At 43.7% G+C, this 25,643-nt stretch overlaps 1 protein-coding gene across 2 annotated transcripts in view; it reads right to left on the bottom strand.

Moving 5' to 3' along the window:
* The window catches only part of LOC139763134 (uncharacterized), a 286,157-nt gene that overhangs the window by 85,860 nt on the left and 174,654 nt on the right, over positions 1 to 25,643 (bottom strand). The window contains exon 2 of one of the 2 annotated variants that reach the window (XM_071688828.1): positions 22,573 to 22,777. The exons of the other annotated variant lie outside the window; for it this stretch is intronic. Coding sequence (XP_071544929.1) covers positions 22,688 to 22,777 — 90 coding nt within the window. The 3' untranslated portion in view covers positions 22,573 to 22,687. Of the gene's footprint in view, positions 1 to 22,572; positions 22,778 to 25,643 lie in introns of those variants that run through there. 2 annotated transcript variants of the gene reach the window in all.

The following is a 25,643-nucleotide window of genomic DNA, read 5'->3' as shown; positions in this document are numbered from 1 at the left end:
TATAATATATATATATATATATATATTCTACGAGGGAGTTTTACAGTCATGGGAACCCACCTACTGAGACTCCTACACTATCATTCAACGTTTAAAATTTCTGCATTCAGTCCGCTTCTATTCATACAATACCATTGCTTATCTACATCTTTTTCTAACAAGTTTAGTTCTTTAAATCTCATATCATGTTCCGGTTGTCCTATCCCAGCATCTTTCGAGGAACTGTTGACGGTTTAAGAACTTCAGTGTTGAGATTAAGTCACCACTCTTCTCTTTCCCAAGGTTGACAAATCTCAGGCCTCTCGTCCTTCCTTGCAACTCAGCTCACTTAATTCTGGTATCACCTTTGTTGCCCTCCTCTGGACCTTCTCTATTAGCTCTTTGTGCTTAATCTATTAGGTGCAGTGACCAAACCTGAGAAGCATATTCTAGTTTTAACCTTATGAAGGATGGGAACAGCTTGCAAAATATTTCCTTTTCCATATACTATAGATATTCTAATGTTTGCCAACACACACTTCGTCACTTTTACTATCATCCTCATGTGCGAATCTGGCAAGAGGTTTGGCACGATTTCACCTCCTCAGTTCCTCTCCAACACAGATTCCAGCAGCTTATTTCCTACAAGATAATACTCTTACTGTGGCATTCTTTCTTTGTCCCACCCTTATTGCTTTACATTTACTTGGGAAGATCATCAAGAATGTATCACTTCAATATTCCAGTCGGTCTAGGTCGTGTTTGTAAGCTGATGCAGTCCTCCTCGCTTTTCACATTCCTACAGACCTCTGCGTCATCTGCAGACGTATTCAAATACGAGTCCACACATTGTGGCAAATTATTCATATATATCAAGAAAAGTAACAGTCTCATTACAGAACCCTGTGGCACTCCACTGGTGACCATCACCAATTTAGAAAATGCTCCTATGACATGTGTCCCTTGATCCCTTCCACTAAAATAATCCTCAGTCCATTGAAAGTCTCTTCTTTATTCCTACCTGGTGATCTAGCTTCTTAGTCAGTCTCCCATGCAGCACAGTGTCAAATGCTTTCTGGCAGTCCAGATACAAACAGTTCGTCCAGCTTTCTGTTTTGTCTATGAAAGATCTCACTCTCTCCTTAAAATTCAAGAGATTAATTACTAATGACCTCGCCAAGAAATCATAGTCTCTCACTTTGGTAATTTCTCCTCTGCAGGAAGTCATCCACTTACTTTTTGATTATATTTTCCAGTACTTTACAGGACACAGTCTTATCGGTCTTCCTATGACGTCTTACTATTTCAACTCCTTTGGCACTCTGTCCTTCTCCAGTGAAATCTTGAACATAATTTCATGCGGTTTATCAAAATTATCTGCAAACATCTTCAGCACATGCGGTGAACTTTCAAATTAGGGCCATAAGCCTTTCATGGGTCAAGACCATTTAGTGTTCTGTTAATGTCTTGTCATGATGTCTCAATATTCTCCAAGACCTTCTGCCCGTTCCATCTCATTACTGTTGGGTTACAGCGTTTTCAATTAAAACTAGAAAAAAATCAAAGAAAAAAAAACTGATTTATCAGACGTATCTGTATACATCCTGAACACATACTGTGAAATTTACTCGGGACCATGAGCCTTGATTGGGTCAAGACCCTTTAACATTCTATAAATGTCTTCCCTCAATATCTCAATGGTCTGTCAGACCTCGTCCCCGTTCCACACTAATGATGGCATTATAGTGTCTTCCATACGGGGGGAAAAAAAAACTTTTCAACTTGTCATTCAATTCCTCACATCGTCATCCACAACTCCCTCTGAATCCCTCGGTCCTGATAAATTCCACTCATGAATTCTAGGAAGTTTGAAGTACTCTGCTGCCTTGTTCACAATATTCTTTCCAAGGTTTCTTTCTTCCTTATCCTTATCCTGCTGTAATCGTCCCTCGCTCTCTTACAACTTACAAATGCTGGCGGTATGGAGTACCGCCTTTATCTTACCCACAGCACATCTCGAAGATCCATTTCTTTTTGACATCTTTAGTGAAAAATTGCTTTGTTTGTTTGTTTTAACATTCTCAATACCTTTTCTTCTTCTTCTTCTTCTTCTTCTTCTTCTTCTTAGCATTCGCTCAGTATGTGATGCTAAGGGTCGGTATCCTTGGTTCCTACTCCAACACTGACAATTTCACGGAACCTTTCACTATAAATCCCTGTTCCTGAAAACCGACCTCCATTTCCTAATTTGTTATACTACACTGTAACCGTTGATTTCTGTGCAGTTCCCATAACTGTCTCCTACGTAAACACTTACACATCTCTGCTCTCTTCATCACCTCGTTCAATCAAACTTAAGCATCACACTATGGGTAAAGACATTTCAATTACAGGGTATCAAGTCCCTTTCATCCTAATGTGTATGTACACTGACATGCTGGTATAAGAAATTTCCCTGTACACACTGTAGGACTTTGTGTCTCCATGATTCTCCGTCATCATAGGAATCCAAAATTCCGCCAGTCTCTCTCTTTATAACTGAAATCCGCCAGGCTCAGTACTTTACCTTCAGTGAGCAGCGCATGACTTACTGCTTCATGCACCATCCTGATTATTCCTTCGTTGTTGTCATTATATACTTGTTCTGGTGCGTTGAAATCCTTGGGTGGATTATACATCATCAACACTACTATGCATCTCTTTCCTACAGCTGCCCTTCCCATTGAGGGCCACCTATTATAGTTTCCTGAAGCTTCTCCTTGCTATAATGTGCCACTTTGGACAAAACAGGTCAAATCTTATCTCTTCAGTGAGCTCTGCCTTAACAACAATATCAGGTGCATCTGCCCCTGTACGATCCTTTAATTTACCACTTACTATTGGTCCATCATAATTCGTATGTTCTGTCTAACTTAACAATCATCTACTATTCCTGACCTCTCTGCAGAGCTGGAGGGAATGGTCTGTTCTAGTGCTTCATCTGGTATCTTCCATTTTTTTGTCTTCTCGACTTTATTCTTTGCTTTTCTCCTTGCTTCCCTTCCTTTATCACGTCTGATGAATACTCCAATGAATTCCACCCTGTTTACATGTTTCTTAGCCTAAGTACCACCCGGCTACATGACACCATATCAAAAGTAATCATATTTGACCGTTCATTTGTTTTCATTGATTCTATATAACGATTCATCTTCCTTCTATCACAGATTATATCTGGAACTTTCAATGCCTTCAGTATAAATTTAATGAGCATTTCTTCTTACTTTGTAAGTTTTTCATGTCGTCTAAATATAATCAAATATGTTCTTCAAGTAGTAAAAATAAAATCGAAAATGTTCTTCATGTAGTCCAAATATAATCAAACATGTTCTTCATGTAGTCCAAATATAATTAAACATGTTCTTCATGTCCAAATATAATCAAACATGTTCTTCACGTAGTAAAAATACAATCAAACATGTTCTTCATGTCGTCCAAATATAATCAAACAAGTTCTTCATGTAGTCCAAATATAATCAAACATGTTCCTCATGTAGTCCAAATATAATCAAACATGTTCTTCATGTAGTCCAAATATAATCAAACATGTTCTTCATCTAGTCCAAATATAATCAAACATGTTCTTCATGAAGTCCAAATACAATCAAACATGTTCTTCATGTAGTCCAAATATAATCAAACATATTCCTCATGTAGTCCAAATATAATTAAATATGTTCTTCATGTAGTCCAAATACAATCAAACATGTTCTTCATTTAGTCCAAATATAATTAAACATGTTCTTCATGCAGTCCAAATATAATCAAACATGTTCTTCATGTAGTCCAAATATAATGAAACGTGTTCTTCATGGAGTCAAAATACAAACATGTTCTTCATGTAGTCCAAATATAATCAAACATGTTCTTCATGCAGTCCAAATATAATCAAACATGTTCTTCATGTAGTCCAAATATAATCAAACATGTTCTTCATCTAGTCCAAATATAATCAAACATGTTCTTCATCTAGTCCAAATATAATCAAACATGTTCTTCATCTAGTCCAAATATAATCAAACATGTTCTTCATCTAGTCCAAATATAATCAAACATGTTCTTCATGTAGTCCAAATATAATCAAACATGTTCTTCATGTAGTCCAAATATAATCAAACATGTTCTTCATGCAGTCCAAATATAATCAAACATGTTCTTCATGTAGTCCAAATATAATCAAACATGTTCTTCATGTACTCCAAATATAATCAAACATGTTCTTCATGTAGTCCAAATATAATCAAACATGTTCTTCATGTAGTCCAAATATAATCAAACATGTTCTTCATGCAGTCCAAATATAATCAAACATGTTCTTCATGCAGTCCAAAGATAATCAAACATGTTCTTCACGTCGTCCAAATATAATCAAACATGTTCTTCATGTCGTCCAAATATAATAAAACATGTTCTTCATGTAGTCCAAAGATAATCAAACATGTTCTTCATGCGTCCAAATATAATCAAACATGTTCTTCATGTCGTCCAAATATAATCGAACATGTTCTTCATGTCGTCCAAATATCATCAAACATGTTCTTCATGCAGTCCAAATATAATCAAACATGTTCTTCATGTCGTCCAAATATAATCAAACATGTTCTTCACGTCGTCCAAATATAATCAAACATGTTCTTCATGCAGTCCAAATATAATCAAACATGTTCTTCATGTCGTCCAAATATAATCAAACATGTTCTTCATGTCGTCCAAATATAACCAAAAATGTTCTTCATGTCGTCCAAATATCATCAAACATGTTCTTCATGCAGTCCAGATATAATCAAACATGTTCTACATGTCGTCCAAATATAATCAAACATGTTCTTCATTCAGTCCAAATATAATCAAACATGTTCTTCATGCAGTCCAAATATAATCAAACATGTTCTTCATGCAGTCCAGATATAATCAAACATGTTCTTCATGTCGTCCAAATATAATCAAACATTCAAGTCTCTCGAGCTCCTGGTTAACTAATCTTCATAATTCAGGTGTCATCCACCTTAAAGCTAAGTCCATCAGAATTGTTTTCATCAACCTCTGTGCCTCTGGCCTTCTCTATAATCTCCCTTTTCGCTCATAATCTCTCATCCTGAATGGTCGGTACTTTTCTTAACCTCTCATCTACCGACCCCATTCATTCTAGAGATTTTTCTGACTCTCGGGATATATATACTATCATCTCTACAGCTTCACTCAGTGCCCTGAGCATCTCAGTTTCAGAGTCCTCAGATTCCTACATCCGTCGACATGCTCAGAGTCCAGTGCCCAGCTCAGCAAACTGCACCTCCCTACCCACCACTTTCAACAACTTCTCCACTTTGTGTTATAGGCAACAGCCCCTAGCACAACCAGAACAGCCTCTGCTAACCCATCCTCTGTGTGACTGCTATCTGTGTGTTGTGGGGAGAATCTTTTACACTCGCGTTGTCCCGTCTCTTAACCTTAAGTACAGTGCCTTTTGTTCCTATGTGTGTATATACACACAGACACATCCCAGCCGAAGGCAGGTGTGCGTGAGAGGTGCACACCTGCGTATTTATGTGTATCAAAGCACTGGGCTGGACTACTAAGAGGAAGGAAGAGAGGTAACAAGTGTGCAAGCCTGAGGGATATAGGTGTACTTCGACAAAAGCCTTACAGGAGTGAGAGGTGTATATAGCGAGACAGGTGGAGAGGAATGTATGCAGGGTCTGTACGGCTAGGTTAGGTAGGCTGGGTCAGGCAGAGGTGTGGCTACCTGGCCAGCTTGGTGGGAAGGGTGGGTCTGGATGGCTGGCTTAACAAGTCAGCAGCTAGGGTCTGGCTGAGGCCTGGAGGCCCTGTACACCAACCCAGCCTCATGACATCATGCACAGCTGCATGGCGCACCCTCCCTTCATCCCCCACCGTTATCATGCTGTTCTTGTAGACACAACCAGTCGTCAGCAGGTGCTGTGGACACCACCAGTCGTCAGCAGGTACTGTGGACACCACCAGTCGTCAGCAGGTGCTGTGGACACCACCAAACGTCAGCAGGTGCTGTGGACACCACCAGCCGTCAGCAGGTGCGGTGGACACCACCAGTCGTCAGAGGTGCTGTGGACACCACCAGTCGTCAGCAGGTACTGTGGACACCACCAGTCGTCAGCAGGTGCTGTGGACACCACCAGCCGTCAGCAGGTGCTGTGGACACCACCAGTCGTCAGCAGGTGCTGTGGACACCACCAGTCGTCAGCAGGTGCTGTGGACACCACCAGTCGTCAGCAGGTACTGTGGACACCACCAGTCGTCAGCAGGTACACTGGACACCACCAGTCGTCAGCAAGTACTGTGGACACCACCAAACGTCAGCAGGTACTGTGGACACCAGTCGTTAGCAGGTGCTGTGGACACCATCAGTCATCAGCAGGTACTGTGGACACCACCAGTCGTCAGCAGGTGCTGCGGACACCACCATTTGTCAGCAGTTACTGTGGACACCACCAGTCGTCAGCAGGTGCTGTGGACACCACCAAACGTCAGCAGGTACTGTGGACACCACCAGCCGTCAGCAGGTACTGTGGACACCACCAGTCGTCAGCAAGTATTGTGGACACCACCAGTCGTCAGCAAGTGCTGTAGACACCATCAGTCATCAGCAGGTAATGTGGACACCACCAGTCGTCAGCAGGTGCTGTGGACACCAGTAGTCGTCAGCAGGTGCTGTGGACACCAGTCGTCAGCAGGTGCTGTGGACACCAGTAGTCGTCAGCAGGTGCTGTGGACACCAGTAGTCGTCAGCAGGTGCTGTGGACACCGCCAGTCGTCAGCAGGTGCTGTGGACACCAGTAGTCGTCAGCAGGTGCTGTGGACACCACCAGTCGTCAGCAGGTACTGTGGACACCACCAGTCGTCAGCAAGTGTGAAAAGCTGTCAAGAGGTACAATCTGTCAAGTGGTAGATTTGACACCAGCTGCTCAGAGTAGTAGTTGACACGTTAAGATACGGTTGACACCAGAAATCAAGAGGTAGTAGATACACACTGTCAGGAGGTAGCAGAAATCAGCAGTCAAGAGGTCCAATGGACACCACAAAGTGCCATAACGTCCAGTGGACAACAGGAGTCACGTACACAATAGAGACATGTCCACATATGTATCCAAATACAGAAACACCTACAGACAGACAACTCAACAGAGAGAGAGAGAGAGAGAGAGAGAGAGAGAGAGAGAGAGAGAGAGAGAGAGAGGTGCTGTGTTCATATGTAGCGAGTGGTTAGTGTAAGGATGAGTGGAGGGAGACTGGAGCACCAAGCAGGCCTGGTCCACTCAGACCCTCATGAGACTCTGGAAGAAACTAACGGTTCGACCGAGCGGCGCTGCTCACCTCACCCCAGGTCATTGCCATCAAACTCTAACAATATAACTCCTGGTAAAAACACGGTTCATTAAGCAAGTACATCAGGATTAATATCCCTTCGGGTCCAGTCAGGTAATTATACCCAGTATGATGTGCAATTAGACTAAACATTAAAAACGTACGAGTAATATTCTAGAGTCTCACATCCACTTTATTCAGACTGTAATATACCCGGCAGCACACAAGGCCGCCGGTGTTCCAACAACGATCGAGGTCGGCTCCGCGAACAGCCGGCGTTCTCTTTCTCCAGGAAGAACAAGGACATACCAGACCCCCCCCCCCCTCCTCCCCCAACACAAACTGCCCATCGATTTCAAAATTCTACCTTCACCCACCTCCATCGTCGCTTCTTACCTAATGTTGGGTGACGTCACAAGGAGTCTGGGAAGAGCTGGTACAGTTACTGATTACAACTGTTGGGTTGTATCAACGAATATCAATATCGAACACCATTACTGAACGGATCGGGTCGTTGTTTAAGTATCAATGTTCATCCTGAGAGAAAAGTGCACAGGAGCGGCTAGCGCGCAGTAGTCGGTCGCGCCACATTATCAGGTCGGAGGTAAAAGCAGGTTTTTCTTTGGAATTCTCTGTTTCCCGTTAGACTTTCTCTGACGCTGTAATGAAAAAAATATTTTCTTTGACGCTCCTCTATAACGTTTCCCTCCCCTTCCCCCCACCCTATTCCCACAGGAATATTTTTTCTCCCAGAATTTAATGCTTTCCATAGATGCCGAGACTATATCATCGTCCAGGGGGAAAAAATATATCCATTCTACCAGTAAATTTCCTTTCCACCACACTCAACTTTTATAAAAAGAAGAGATAAAAAATCGAACTTTTTACATGCGGACATATGTCACTAAGGCTTACCCCTTATAATTGAATTTTGAAAAGAAAGGAAAAAATGACGTAATTGAGGATGCAAGACATGTTCTAATTCGTTATTTTATAGTTACAAAAACTAACTCTATATATCTATATATATATATATATATATATATATATATATATATATATATATTCTTTTTTTTTTCTTTTAAACTATTCGCCATTTCCCGCGTTAGCGAGGTAGCGTTAGGAACAGAGGACTGGGCCTTTTTTGGAATATCCTCACCTGGCCCCTTCTGTTCCTTCTTTTGGAAAATTAAAAAAAAAAAAGAGAGGGGAGGATTTCCAGCCCCCCGCTCCCTTCCCTCTTAGTCGCCTTCTACGACACGCAGGGAATACGTGGGAAGTATTCTTAATCCCCTATCCCCAGGGATATATATATATATATATATATATATATATATATATATATATATATATATATATATATATATATATATATATATATATATATATTCCTATGAGTCCACGGGGAATATGAAACACGAAAAGTTCCCAAGTGCACTTTCGTGTAATAATCACATCATCAGGGGGGACACAAGAGAGAAATATAAGTCAGTTGATATACATAGAAGAGACGAAGCTAGGACGCCATTTGGTAAACATGTGATTGTCCAAAACATGTATGTATATCAACTGACTGTTATATGTCTCTCTTGTGTCTCCCCTGATGATGTGATTATTACACGAAAGTGCACTTGGGAACTTTTCGGGTTTCATATTCCCCGTGGACTCATAGGAATATCTTGATCACGCGCAAAATTGTGATCCTTTCCAATATATATATATATATATATATATATATATATATATATATATATATATATATATATATATATATACATATATATATATTTTCTTTCTTTCAAACTATTCGCCATTTCCCGCATTAGCGAGGTAGCGTTAAGAACAGAGGACTGGGCCTTTGAGGGAATACCCTCACCTGGCCGAATTCTCTGTTCCTTCTTTTGGAAAATATATATATATATATATATATATATATATATATATATATATATATATATATATATATATATATATATATATATATATATCAACCAGTCTACTATCACTTTTGATGCAACCTTAAGTGTCATGCATTAAAATCTGAACAGGTAAGGACTAGTGTTATCTGTGAACGCCAGCCAACTGATAACAATGATTTTACGCCCTGAACGTGATAACTTGACCTGCTCAACACGGCGAGCCTCACACATGCCACGAGGAACATCAAAACGACCACATATCTTTAATACGATAACTTGACTACTGGCCGACGATCATCAGTCCCCCGCAGTGGTATACCCGCTGTACGACGATAACACTTCCGTACCACGACCCGCCAAGGGCGTCATGTAGCGTCATGGATTCACACATCACAAGATGGCCTCCGCAAAAGATTTCCTTAACAGGAAAATGCCTCGTCTCTGAAGTGGTTACCACCCTCAGTAATAACACCCACACGTAGATGACGTTAGGGGTCACATGATGACAACACCACGACGCTTTACACTTGCCCGACACTTTACCAGGTAAATCAGGTTGGAGGACTCACGCGCTCGCTGGTGTATCGATACACAAGTTGAAGGTCCATACTCACCAGATTTCCCTTTCGTGCCGTACATAAACGTCACGAAAATAACTACTGTAAGACATTCGTTTCTAATCATTATACACCGTATGTGATGGCTGGTAAAAGTCATGTTGATTAGTAGATTTACTGATAATGAGAAGATTTAAGTGATTTCATGTCTAGTTTTCATCATGGTTTAGTCGCGAACGCACGAGACTTAACACCTGTCTCCGAACGATTCGCTTTCACAGTGTGTTCAGTACGTCTTTACCAGGGCACATGCCATCACGTGGTCATGACGCTACAGGCACTCGCCAGTGCTGAATGTAAAGAGTTATACAAATATAGGCGAATAAGGCATTTTGCAGAGATGGGCTGGAGGGTCCCATGTAATCAATATTCGTAAAGTCGAGTCTTCAAACTACTCTGTAAAGGTCAGACACAAGTTTATGTTCTGTGGAGAATATGAAATGTCCTCCAGGGCGGCAACTCTCCATACCCCCTGTTCGTTAGTGGCAGCTGCCATCCATCCCTACAGTCAGTGGCAACTCTGTCACCCTCGCTGCCAGTCAGTGGCAACCCTGCTACCATCCTTGGCAGTCAGTGACAACTCTACCATCCTTCATGGCAGTCAGTGGCAACTCTACCACCCTTGCTAGCAGTCAGTGGCAACTCTACCACCCTCGCTAGCAGTCAGTGGCAACTGTCACTCTTGCTAGCAGTCAGTAGCAACTCTACCACCTCCCCTAACATTCAGTGGTACTGTCACCTTTGTTGGCCATCAGTGGAAACTTTGCCACCCTCCCTGCAATCAGTGGTAACTTAGATCCCTCACTGTCAAACAGTGGCAACTCTACCTCCCTCCCTAGCAGTAAGTGGCACCTCTACCACCCTCCAAGGCAGTCAGTGGCACCTCTACCACTCTCCAAGGCAGTCAGTGGCACCTCCACCACCTCTCCGGCAGTCAGTGGCACCTCTACCACCCTCCCTAGCAGTAAGTGGCACCTCTACCACCCTCCCTAGCAGTAAGTGGCACCTCTACCACCCTCCAAGGCAGTCAGTGGCACCTCTACCACTCTCCAAGGCAGTCTGTGGCACCTCCACCACCTCTCCGGCAGTCAGTGGCACCTCTACCACCCTCCCTAGCAGTAAGTGGCACCTCTACCACCCTCCAAGGCAGTCAGTGGCTCCTCTACCACCCTCCCTAGCAGTAAGTGGCACCTCTACCACCCTCCAAGGCAGTCAGTGGCACCTCCACCACCTCTCCGGCAGTCAGTGGCACCTCTACCACCCTCCCTAGCAGTAAGTGGCACCTCTACCACCCTCCCTAGCAGTAAGTGGCACCTCTACCACCCTCCAAGGCAGTCAGTGGCACCTCTACCACTCTCCAAGGCAGTCTGTGGCACCTCCACCACCTCTCCGGCAGTCAGTGGCACCTCTACCACCCTCCCTAGCAGTAAGTGGCACCTCTACCACCCTCCAAGGCAGTCAGTGACTCCTCTACCACCCTCCCTAGCAGTAAGTGGCACCTCTACCACCCTCCAAGGCAGTCAGTGGCACCTCTACCACCTCTCCGGCAGTCAGTGGCACCTCTACCACCCTCCCTAGCAGTAAGTGGCACCTCTACCACCCTCCAAGGCAGTCAGTGGCACCTCTACCACTCTCCAAGGCAGTCAGTGGCACCTCCACCACCTCTCCGGCAGTCAGTGGCACCTCTACCACCCTCCCTAGCAGTAAGTGGCACCTCTACCACCCTCCCTAGCAGTAAGTGGCACCTCTACCACCCTCCCTAGCAGTCAGTGGCACCTCTACCACCCTCCCTAGCAGTAAGTGGCACCTCTACCACCCTCCAAGGCAGTCAGTGGCACCTCCACCACCCTCCCTAATAGTCAGTGGCACCTCTACCACCCTCCCCAGCAGTTAGTGGCACCTCTACCACCCTCTCCAGCAGTTAGTGGCACCTCTACCACCCTCCCCAAGTTAGTGGCACCTCTACCACCCTCCCCAAGTCAGTAGCAGCTCTTGCATTTGTTTCATATCAGTTGTCCATCCACTTTACTTGCTTCACTGTAAAAAAAAAATCACTTAGTTTTCCTTTACTTTATTTGCTTTATATTTCTGTCTATCTGCTTACCTGGCGCCGTGGTGCAGACAACAGGCACACAGTGTCAGACACAAGGTGGTAGAGTGTCACACACACACACACACACACACACACACACACACACACACACACACCACACACACACACACAAGAACAATGGTCGTCGTTGTGCACATAAAACAAGCGCTGCAACACTATTTTATGACAGAAGTTAAACCTTTTTTTCGGCTACGAACGCTGTAGTAGAAATATATATATATATATATATATATATATATATATATATATATATATATATATATATATATATATATATATATATATATATATACATATATATATATATATATATATATATATATATATATATATATATATATAAATAATATTTTTTTCTTGAATAACTAATGGCAACTACGTATGCAAATGGGAACTATTACTCCACTTTCTTTTACAAACTAAATATTTTTTTCTCTCCAGTATCAGCACCGACTCTGAATATACCTTACACCCTTCTTTTTTCTCTCTCTCTCCTACGCTTGTTTTCCCCACAGGACGAACAGAACAGTAGGCGTCGACCCAACGGAGCAGAGCAAGACAGGACTCAGTCCAGTGAGGCTACAATACCTTATGTCGTCTACTGAGCCTCGCCTCTACTTACACAGTAGGGTCAGGCACCAGGGTGTGTACAGCACTACTCTTCCTATCACTCAGGCTGTTGGAGGCAGCGGCAAGCAGACCTGGGTACCTCCTACAGCCTGGCTGGCTCATCCACACGACACACACACACTTACTAAAAAGGTTGACAACATTGACAACATTTGCATACTTATCATTCGCATGTCACTAACTTGGTGTAGTGTTGTGATTCTTGCTTGCAGTAATTATAATTGATCAGTGAAAGTCTGAATAATTCACACTTTGCCTGCCGACGAGAGAGAGAGAGAGAGAGAGAGAGAGAGAGAGAGAGAGAGAGAGAGAGAGAGAGAGAGAGCATCGACCCATGATTATCTACAACAATAATTTGCCCGAAGCAGAAGTGGAGTGTCCAGCTCACCAGGCCTATCCTACTTGTTTCACAACACTGTTGTTTTCTGCAGCCACGTACACTGTAGTGTTGTGAACCTCCATCTGGAACACTTCTCAGCCATTTGTCTGGGCTTTTAAAGGTTTCGGTCCTCATCCCATCCAGGTATGATGGATATCACTTGACAGTGGATGTGCCTGCATGTCTTTCCATCATCCACACAACAGAAAACGTGATAACGTCACATGGCATACGAGACGAATTCCTGTACAATGACTGGCTACTGAGCCACCCACAACAAGCAAGGTGAACCTTACCTCGCACTGTGTGAACGTTACAAGTAGGGCGCTCCATGGATCAGTCCTTGGCTCCTATTTTCAAACAATATATTGTGTGGCCATCCGTAACTCATGGGTGGGCCGTTTTGATACCTGCTTCTTTCCCTACACGTCGAAGCTTTGGAACTCTCAACCCTCTCATGTTTTTCCCAATATCTATAACCTGGTACGTTTTGATACCTGCTTCTTCCCGACACGACGAAGCTTTGGAACTCTCAACCCTCTCATGTTTTTCCCAATATCTATAACCTGGTACGTTTTGATACCTGCTTCTTCCCGACACGACGAAGCTTTGGAACTCTCTACCCTCTCATGTTTTTCCCATTAACTATAGCCTGGTACATTTCAAAAGACAGGTCTTTCACTTTCTCAAAAATTCGTAAAAACTTTCCCTTGTCTTTTTTTTTCCCCTTTCATAATTCTCTCTATATTTCCATTACGGCCGCCCGGTCTTGTCTGGAGCCTTCAACATAAAAAAAAAAAAAAAGCACAGACCTGGATCTCAAATCCAAGCAACCAAAATCTGAGAACCATATAAAAACTAGGAACCAGAATAACACAAGAGCAATTCTGCAGATTATTTCAAACAGAAAACAACTGCATAGTGGTCAGACATACGGCAAATGAAATTCAACTTGAACAATTGCAAAGCCATGCCTTTCGGAGATTAAAAAGAATATATATATATATATATATATATATATATATATATATATATATATATATATATATATATATATATATTGTCATACATATTCGCCATTTCCCGCGTTAGCGAGGTAGCGTTCAGAACAGAGGACTGAGCCTCAGAGGGAACATCCTCACTTGGCCCCCTTCTCTGTTCCTTCTTTTGGAAAAAGTAAAACGGGAGGGGAGGATTTCCAGCCCCCCGCTCCCTCCAGCCCCCCGCTCCCATATATATATATATATATATATATATATATATATATATATATATATATATATATATATATATATATATATATATTTTTTTTTTTTTTTTTTCATACTATTCGCCATTTCCCGCGTTAGCGAGGTAGCGTTAAGAACAGAGGACTGGACCTTAGAGGGAATATCCTCACCTGGCCCCCTTCTCTGTTCCTTCTTTTGGAAAATTAAAAAAAAGAAACGAGAGGGGAGGATTTCCAGCCACCCGCTCCCTCCCCTTTTAGTCGCCTTCTACGACAAGCAGGGAATACGTGGGAAGTATTCTTTCTCCCCTATCCCCAGGGATATATATATATATATATATATATATATATATATATATATATATATATATATATATATATATATATATATATATATAAAATGCTCAAATTCCCCAACCCAAGGTAATGAAGAAAAGGACCTTGGGGTCTGTACCACAAACAACCTACAGTTCACTGTACACACTTCATCATCACGCAAGTAAACACACCAAATACTACGTTTCATCCATCGACCACAAAACACCACAAACAATCCTAACTTTTCAAAACGTTAGTATGACCACATCTACAACATGCTCCCCAGCTCTGCTCTCCTAACTACAAAAGGGATGAAGAAAAACTTGGGAAATACAATGGATGGCTACAAAGCTAATTCCAAATCTAAACAATAAAAATCTGACGAATAACCAGAGATCAAGAAGACTAAATATATTTCCTTATAAGACACGGACACACTGGAGACATAGAGACATATTTTCAATATTGTGAACAAATTCGACAAAGTAACTCATGAAGCCCTTCATGAAATTCAGGTTTGTACAGTACAGTTACCAGAATTTTGGAATACAACTTCAGAGATAAGAGGTTCATTAATAATGTGGGAAAAAGTTAGTTTCCAATTAATTATCATTATTGCTGAACACTGGAACAGGTTACCGGTAAAAGTTGTTAGTCCAAAAACTACTAACATATTTAAAAACTAGTTGGACAAATAGTTCCTCAGTTCAGGTTTTAGTGCATAAAAATTATGATAAATATATACACTAAAGCTGTGTTCTTACCTTACCGTCCACACTAGAAAGATGACCCCAGTGAATGACGCCACGCCCCGAGTAGTGTGTGGTATGGCAGTGCATGACGGAGCAGCAGTAAGGTGAAGTGTAGTCAAACAGTATTTGACCTTTTCTTGCAAATCATGTATCATGAGGTGTAGTTCCGCTCCGTCCCCTCCCGTACATGGTGAGAAATGTCGGCTTCACGGGGGGGGCTCAAGGTCGTCTTTTCCCTCATGCATTCATGAAAACGTCACACACAAGATTCCTTCATTTACAGAAGATACGTTTTTCTTCTTTTCTCTCATCGTGGCCAAGCTCGTCGTCTGCAGCTTCTTTCTTCGGCGGTGATAAATGAACCAACGAACCTGTCTCAAGGTCTCTGGCAAACAGTGTTTCCTTCGTTGCAATGACAGAACCTCTTGATCTCAAAGCATCGGCGGTGTGTTCCCCTGCTGCTGGTGGTTCGAGCTTTCTGGCGCCGTTTTCCTGGCGATCTTCACCATCAAGGACATTACTTTTGTGAACTCTGATGCAAATAATCACACAGAATACCTCTTAAGTAAAGTGGTAACGATATCACAACAAGATCCATCTCTTCATACACACCATACAGGTACAAACCCCCTGGTCTGCCCCATCACTGAGACATGACTGGAGTTGACCTTTTTTATTCCAGTTTTACTTACACGATAACACCTAAGAAGACATCTTCTCCCCTCAACATCTGGGGGGCAGCTACTCCATATGGGTTGATGATGTCATCAACATCACGCATCACAAAAACCTACAGCTTCATCATGGTCCTCAATGTGCTGGTGGTGATGTCTGTGGACATACTCATAGCTCTGCCCCTCACCGTCTTTCACACAACGGAAGGTCTTTGATTTTCTCGACAACTTCGTCTTTGTTCTTGAAATCTCTGCCCATCTGATCTGCAGCTTCAATAACGACTTCATTTTTGTATTCATCACGTGTAAAAGGTTTTCCTTCTCTCACTATCTACAGTTATCACAAAACTTGCAACAGATGTGCTACAGGATGACGTCACCTATTTAGTAAACATGTCCTTACACTGCTTGGCTTTAACCTTCAATTCCTCTACTGCTTTCTGGCATCTCCAACTGGACACTTTTGCGCAAGTTCTGAATTTCTAGTGAAAAATGCCACTGTAGACCGACACTCTAATTCTTGGTTAAGTTTTACCTTATAAATAAGACAAGTAGGAAGTCAGCAGAACTCATGCGCAAGATTCGCTTCAATCTTTTGGAAATTATACTCACTTTCCTTTTCTTAGAAGCCATTTTCGTTCAAGTTTTATGGTACCACTCATATTTCACCATTAATTCCACTTACGTTTTCTCACTAAGAGACTGTTGACCTTCAAAGAACATGACTAACACTGAGGTACTACATGGTCCCAGGAGAGCGGGGTCAGGGGTTACAATCTGGACACAGTTCTTCACTCCGGAGGTGCGCAACACTGTGTCATACCACACATTAATTTCTTTCGTACTTACTGTAAGGGTGACTCATAGTTGGGGGAGCATAGGAGTGGCCGATACATACTTACACAATAAACATGTCCTCTCTCTCTCTCTCTCTCTCTCTCTCTCTCTCTCTCTCTCTCTCTCTCTCTCTCTCTCTCTCTCTCTCTCTTCCTAATCTAAACACAAAACAAATCTGATAAGAGAAAAATAGTATCTTCACCGAGTCGTGTAGTGATGTTAAGCGGCGAAAATGTGATCCTTTGATCAATCGTATGTACAATGAAGACTGAGCGGTGTGCATAATACAGCAACCCACTCGCTCACGGATCAGTCCTTGTCCAGCATGAATGAATTATGATTGTAAAATGTATACCACGCACCGGCGCCACTTGTTATGGCCGATATCTATCGGAGATAGAAACTTGTACACATGGACAAGGAGTGGTCAAGTGTCATTAAAACATTGTCGTTAGTTTACCAATTAACGACAGTAATAATTTTCGCAACAGGATTACAGGCCGCACGTTTTCTTTAAAAAGCCGCGGGTTGCCGACCACCTGTTCATAAATATTCCATTTCAATATTTCCATTAAAATTCTGTTCTTGTTCACTTCAGTGACGTATGTACAGTCCTTCTGCCAATTTTTTTTTTTTTTTTTTTTACCAGTTGTCGTTGTTAATGGGACTGGACTGAGGGTGAAGAACGACCGTTTTGACTGACCTAGCCTGACCTCAGATATCTAAATTACCTCCGGTTGGAAACACATTACCAGATTACCAGGTCACTGGCAAACACATCTCCTGTCCACCGTCTGTCCTATGAGATCCAATCTCTCTGGCAAGGTTCTCACTTACTCTGTTTGGTGGTTTATTTTCCGGTATATTTCAAGCATTTACTGAAGACTTGGTCACCGTTCCTTCCTTGTTGTGACTGTTTGGTTCCAGCACGTTGTCCCTGACTCCTCCAGCAGGTCGTCAGGATAGAGAGAGAGTCATATGTGGCACCACCACTGATGACATCACCATCTGCATACGTTTACCTCCTCCCTCACACAGCAACTCCTGTGTCTTCTCCGCATGTCATCCCACACTCCACTCTACCCGTCCCTCCTGCCCTTCAATAATTACTTCCCCGTCCTCATCAGCCGATTTCATGACATACCACTTTTATTCATATTCTTTCCAGCCAGCCAAAATATTCTACTGAGTTACTTTACCACAGAAAAAATCTTGGTTTAATATACATAGACGACTACCAAGAGAAAACGTCTTTGAGTAATGTTAATATACAGTGGCCACTCTTGAAAAAACATTCCAAAATGAGGTTTGAGGCACAGTGACAACAGCTGAATTTGGTTCAAGATAAGTTCTGACAACCACAGGTTCTGACCGAGGTCACTGGTGCATCTGGCGACAACTTGTAGACCCCAGGACGGACATCTCTGCCACCGTGGGCTACACACACCTGAGGGAACTACGGATCGGTCACTCCAGGTCGAACACCCCCATAATCCCACACGGGGGGAGTTCAACCAGCCAGAGCAAGCAGACGGCAGGATCAACGTAGAGGATCCTTGAAAGTTTTGCTGCACCTCCTGCAGTCCCTCCAGGTGCGCGATGCTGTCTCTGTCACCCTCGCCAGGGCGTCTTACCATCCAGTCTCGGGAGCGAAGCGGAATAATTAACTCGTGTAACAATGAGCCTCAGTAATAAAGCACTAGTAAAATATTAGACCTGCAAAATATTGGACTCGCGAGGCCATTAGACTTGCCGTAATATTGGACTTGCGAGATAATTAGACTTGCGAAATATTGGACTTGTGAAATATTGGACCTGCGAAATATTGGACTTGCAAAACGTTTTATTTGAGAAATATTAGACTCAGGTAATATTGGACTTGAGAAATACGGGATGTGTGTGAGTGACATGAAATATGTAGCAGGATACACAACGATCAGGACGGGGAAACTGCCTGCCAGCAGACGGCTCACCTGGGGCGTCAGCCGTGATGGGATGGAGAGTATGATCTGGGATGTTAGACAAGCAAAACGGGCCGGACGCATGAAGTATGAAGCGCATGTCTCCCTCTATGGGCACACCATACTGTATCCATCGACAGGAAACAGTGTTTATGGCAATGTCTATGTCGTCCTAATTTATACTATAAAAAGGCGACCCTGTCTTCTGTCTGTCTGTATGTATGTATGTAGACACGACAAGCAGTTGCCAGACGCATGGCGACAAATCTCCAAACACAACAGCCATTAATTCATTCATTTTCCTCAGCCAGATAGAAACTACTAACAATTAGAGTGGTATATTTTGAGGAAATACCTGTTGAGCAGGAAGGTTTTGCAGGAAATAAGGGAGGGATGAGAAAATAGAGTGGTTTTACCACTGAATAATACCATTACGCCATTCAGGGTGTGGTGATGGTGTGTGAGGGTAGATGTACGGCCAGGGTTGTGGGGTACAGTACCGGCGAGGGAGGATGTGGTAGCCCTCTACAGGAGCAGGCAGAAGACGGCCCATCTCTATTTATAATAATAAAGGCTCCGTTGATCCTGAATAGTCACACACTTGGCTAGACTTTGTCCCCACAGCAATACAGTTGGCACTAACCCTCCATCTTGTCTCCCTCCCACTCCGGCAACGTCAGATGGCCAACCCTGGACAACATAATTACCTAATCTGGCCAGAGCTCTCCCAACTAATCCATCCTTCCTCGAGTTAATTCCTCCTTCCTTTGGCCCTTATCTCCCCTGGAGGGGCAGGAACTCCCTCCATCATCACTCCAGCCTCACGTCCATCACATGGAGGGTCAGGCACTGCCTCCATCAGCCCTCCAGCCTCCAATCCCTCACCAGGAGGGAATGTACTCCCTCCATCAACCTTCCAGGCCCCTCGCCCGTCATCTGGAGGGACAGGGACTCCCTATGTCAGCCTTGCGACCCCCTACATCTCTCACCTACAGGAGTGGACAGTGCCTCCATCAACCCTCCAGCCTCCCACACACCACCTGGAGGTGCAGACACTCCCTCTTCTACCATGTGGGAGACAGAAAGTAAACAAGGCATCTGTTTATGACCTGTGGTGAACAAGAAGGAAACAAGTATCTAGAATAATATGCAAACAGCCTGTCTGGTTACATCATAATTTCAACACTAAAAATATAAACCAAATTTGAATACAATAAGGTAAACAAACTAAGTAAAATAACACACCAGGCCCTCCATGGCCATCATCGTCACGACCACACCAGCTGTTACCGCCTGTACAAGATACAACACACAGCAAGTTAACTCTCATGCGATATTCGATCGACAGATTCCTTTAGCAAGTTAGCGAAACTATCATATATGTCTCAAGTTTATTCCCAAATCGATACAACTACTCTTGAGGGTGAGCTAACCAATTTCTTCAAGCCGTTCATTCCATACTTAATTTCTCCTCTATACAGATTGTAGGAATAGAAAAATATTACCGTCCTTCGCATGAAATTTCCTGCAGGTACTCCATCTTTAGATGGATAAACACAGAAACATATCTTACTTCTCAAAATATTCCTCAATGGATAGTCTTCCAGGTAAACAAAATAAAGAAAAGAAATCCAGTTTGTCGATACTTCTTAATGAAGTAAGCCAAGAACATTTCCCAACCTCACAACTTGGCCCCTCACTGGACATTCCTCCTTAAGGTAGATGGGCGAAGTATATCTCCCAGTTTCTCCAGATATTTCCAGTGTAGGTATCCAAGAACATTACCCAAAATCTGAGACTGCTGCCTCTCGATATTCATTCTTCCACTTCCCTAAATTCCTGTATCTCCGGGGGATCCCCGCTTCCCTCCACAGACATCCACTGACTGCTAAACAAGTTCAGTATTACTACCCAGTGTTCCCCTCGCTAATCGATCAGAGATACTTCCCTACTTTGCAGTGACTCAAGAACACACTACCCCATCATCCTGCCATGGTCTCTCTTGGTGGTGTGGAAGTCAAGGACATCATTAGATTGATCATATTACTCACCCACATATACGGCCTTCCAAAATGACGGGTCAACATAAAGGATTAATAATTTTACTGCTCGTTGAGACGGCATGGGCGAATGAACACATTAATGATGACCATCACACAAACGCTATGTATATATATATATATATATATATATATATATATATATATATATATATATATATATATATATATATATATATCCAAGCCAGGTACCCAATTATTTCCCCCGGTGGAAAACGAAAAGCTGGAAGAACTACAATCCGTCTGCGCCACCCACAGGGTTCGAGCCCAAGCGCATGTATCATGGTCAGCTGCGGTAACCATTACACCATGGAGACCCATTAATCTTCCCATCAATATAAACTCCCCTCTTACCTCACCATCAATCAAACGTGGCCAATTACCTACAGGACGACGTAAAAATATTCATCTCCATCGGCCAAGAATATTGTCCCACGGTCAAGAGGATCATCCAGCCTTCCACACCTTAACCCTCACAAGCTGCTGCTCCACCCAGGACTGTTCCAGACACAGACCCTCACAAGCTGCTCCACCCAGTACTGTTCCAGACACAGACCCCACAAACTGCTGCTCCACCCAGGACTGTTCCAGACACAGACCCCACAAACTGCTCCACCCAGGACTGTTCCAGAGACAGACCCTCACAAGCTGCTGCTCCACCCAGGACTGTTCCAGACACAGACCCCACAAACTGCTCCACCCAGGACTGTTCCAGACACAGACCCTACAAACTGCTCCAACCAGGACTGTTCCAGACACAGACCCCACAAACTGCTCCACCCAGGACTGTTCCAGACACAGACCCTACAAGCTGCTCCACCCAGGACTGTTCCAGACACAGACCCTACAAACTGCTCCACCCAGGACTGTTCCAGACACAGACCCTACAAGCTGCTCCACTAGGGAGTGTTCCAGACACAGGCCCTACAAGCTGCTCCACTAGGGACTGTTCCAGACACAGACTCTACAAGCTGCTCCACTTGGGACTGTTCCAGACACAGACCCTACAAGCTGCTCCACTTGGGACTGTTCCAGACACAGACCCTACAAGCTGCTCCACTAGGGACTGTTCCAGACACAGACCCTACAAGCTGCTCCACCCAGGACTGTTCCAGACACAGACCCTACAAGCTGCTCCACCCAGGACTGTTCCAGACACAGACCCTACAAGCTGCTCCACCCAGGACTGTTCCAGACACAGACCCTACAAGCTGCTCCACCCAGGACTGTTCCAGACACAGACTCCTCAAAATGCTCCACTTGGAAATGTACCAGACACAGACCATCCAAGCTGCTCAACCCAGGACTGTTCCAGACACAGACCCTACAAGCTGCTCCACTTGGGACTGTTCCAGACACAGACCCTACAAGCTGCTCCACCTGGCACTGTTCCAGACACAGACCCTACAAGCTGCTCCACTAGGGAGTGTTACCCACCCTACATTCCAGTAACAAAATATACCACACAACAGTAATACTGTCTATTGTACTCCTGTAACATCTCAAAAATACCGCAACACCCCAGTACTCTTTCAGCATCCCAGTGAGACTACAACACCCAAGTTTATCTCCAACATCTCTGTAACTTTATAACATTTCACAAAATCTCCAACATCTCGGTAAGTTCATCCTTATAAGGTTACATTCCAGTTAGGTGATAACATCCTAGTCAGTTTACATCCTTATGAGGTTACATCCCAGTAAGTTCACAACACACCAGTATGTTTACATCCTTGATAACATCCCAGCAGGTTTACAACACACCAGTAAGTTATAGTTTTGTAAGGTGATAACATCCCAGTAAGAACACCCTAGTAACAGTATGGAACACCTTGAAAGTTCAAAACACCCCAGTTACAGTGTATAACACCCTAGGAACAATATATACATACTCACGTGTCAAGGTCGGACAGACTCTCTCATTACGTACCTGTCAAATAAAAGATATAACATTAGTCATCAATATCAGGAGATAACTGGCAACACCCTCCAACAGGCGTCATACCTATCTAAACGCCTTACACCCTCCTGTAGGACCCACACCCTCCTACAGGTCTCACACCTACTTAAGGTGCCGTATGTAATTACAGGTGTCACCCTGCTACAGTTTCCACACCCTCTCACAAGTGTCGCACCGACCTACAAGTGCTGCATACATTAACAGATGCCATACCCACCTACGGGTGCACCAACCACCTACAGGTGCCGTGGTCATTACAGGTGTTGAAACAACCTACAGGTGCCCCACCAACCTACAAGTGTACCAATCACTTACATGTGCCGTGGTCATCTACAAGTGTCGGTCCAACCTACATGTGCATCGACCACCTACAAGTGCCATGATATCTTCTACAGGTGTTGCACCAACCTACAGGTGTACTTCACCCGTCTACAGGTGCTGAATCCAGCCAAACTCGTCCACAGGTGGTGCGGCGCGCCGCGCCGAGACGTCTTAACTCTATTCCCTTGTGCAAGATAACACCATACTGAGCACAACTGTTTGACCATTTGGGTATGATAACTTTACCTCAGACCTAACCCTTAATCAGCCAGGATTCCTTGTAGTTCTAACAGTGCCACTAGCATCAATAACCCTCTGAGATGTACCCTTATAGCTTTAGCTGTGCCGGTGGCACTGCTGATTCACTCATGTGTTTTCTCATAGTTCTCACACTGGCAGTAGCAGTAATAACCCTCCCAGATGTTCTCTCGTAGTTCTAACTGAGCATCTAGCATGAATAACCCTCTGGGATGTACCCTTGTGGTTCTAACAGTGCCACTAGCACTGCTAACGCTCCTAGATCTTTTCTTGTGGTTCTAACAGTACCACTAGCACTGCTAACGCTCCTAGATCTTTTCTTGTGGTTCTAACAGTACCACTAGCACTGCTAACCCTCCTAGATGTACCCTTGTAGTTCTAACAGTGCCACTTGCAGTGGTAACCATCTCAGATGTACACTGCAATTCTAACAATGCTACTAGCAGCCCTAATCATATCCGATGTACCACTGAAGGTTTAAGTATCACTAACAGTAGTATATATTCCTCTGTAGTTCCAACAGTGGCAGCAGCAGCCTTAACCATGCCAGATGTTTCCTTGTAGTTCTAACAGTACTACTAGCATTGTTAACACTCCTAGAGTACCCCTGTACCTCTAAGAGTGTCATTACAGTGCTAACCATATGTCTACTCGAAGTTCCTACAGCACCAGTATACCAGTAAGAGCCCTTACCATTCCCTATGTACCCTTGTAGTTCCCACAGTACCAGGAACAGCCCTTACCATTCCCAGTGTACCCTTGTAGTTCTACCAAAACCACAAGCATTGCTAACCATGGAAACTGTTGCCTTGTGTCCTGGCGCCTCACTTGTAGTCGCCATATACAAACCCAGACAGTGAGGAACGCTCCACACACGGTACACCAACAAATACCACCAGCAACTCGCTCAAGCCCAGCAGGCCTTGCAACGCTCAGCACTGAACTTATCGTTCACAATAGCCTAACTTTCACATCAACTTGATCATTCAATCTAACGCATATTTTCCTTCCTAGAGACGGGAACAATAACTTCCGGATACAATAGTTTTCCGGTTAGTCGAGCACCGGATAATCAAGCTTTTCCTGTAGTGTGATAGTCGCAGAGATAGTCATTCTTTCTTCTTTTTTTTTAAATCAAATGTCGTCCAATAATGCTACAACTGGTTCCTGTCTGACACGTGCACATGATTCCCTTCGTAACACAGTGGAGAGTCACCTTCACTGTGCTGACGACATCAATACATACAACAGTTCCAAACAAACTATGGAGGAAACGGGAGTCAACTGAAGGACTGCCCTTGTAAGGCTCATCCGTCTCTTCCTAATGTTACCTCATTAAACGAGGAAAACGAGTTGGCATTACAAAACAATACATGTCTTCAGTACATACTTGTGGCTTCAGTGGTTATATATGTATGGTGGTTGCTGTGTGACACCCCTGGCTTCAGTGGTTATATACGTATGGTGGTTGCTGTGTGACACCCCTGGCTTCACTGGTTATATACTTATGGTGGTTGCTGTGTGACACCCCTGGCTTCAGTGGTTATATACGTATGGTGGTTGCTGTGTCACACCCCTGGCTTCACTGGTTATATACTTATGGTGGTTGCTGTGTGACACCCCTGGCTTCACTGGTTATATACGTATGGTGGTTGCTGTGTGACACCCCTGGCTTCAGTGGTTATATACGAATGGTGGTTGCTGTGTGACACCCCCTGGCTTCAGTGGTTGTATACGTATGGTGGTTGCTGTGTGACACCCCTGGCTTCACTGGTTATATACGTATGGTGGTTGCTGTGTGACACCCCTGGCTTCAGTGGTTATATACGTATGGTGGTTGCTGTGTGACACCCCTGGCTTCAGTGGTTATATACGTATGGTGGTTGCTGTGTGACACCCCTGGCTTCAATGGTTGTATACGTATGGTGGTTGCTGTGTGACACCCCTGGCTTCAGTGGTTATATACGTATGGTGGTTGCTGTGTGACACCCCTGGCTTCAGTGGTTATATACGTATGGTGGTTGTTGTGTGACACCCCTGGCTTCACTGGTTATATACGTATGGTGGTTGCTGTGTGACACCCCCTGGCTTCAGTGGTTGTATACGTATGGTGGTTGCTGTGTGACACCCCTGGCTTCAGTGGTTATATACGTATGGTGGTTGCTGTGTGACACCCCCTGGCTTCACTGGTTATATACGTATGGTGGTTGCTGTGTGACACCCCTAGCTTCAGTAGGTATATACGTATGGTGGTTGC

This window comes from Panulirus ornatus, chromosome 46 (genome assembly GCF_036320965.1).
Source record: "Panulirus ornatus isolate Po-2019 chromosome 46, ASM3632096v1, whole genome shotgun sequence".
Classification (NCBI taxonomy): domain Eukaryota; kingdom Metazoa; phylum Arthropoda; class Malacostraca; order Decapoda; family Palinuridae; genus Panulirus; species Panulirus ornatus.
Note: the sequence above shows the minus strand (reverse complement) of the source record. Positions and strands in the feature narration are given on the sequence as shown.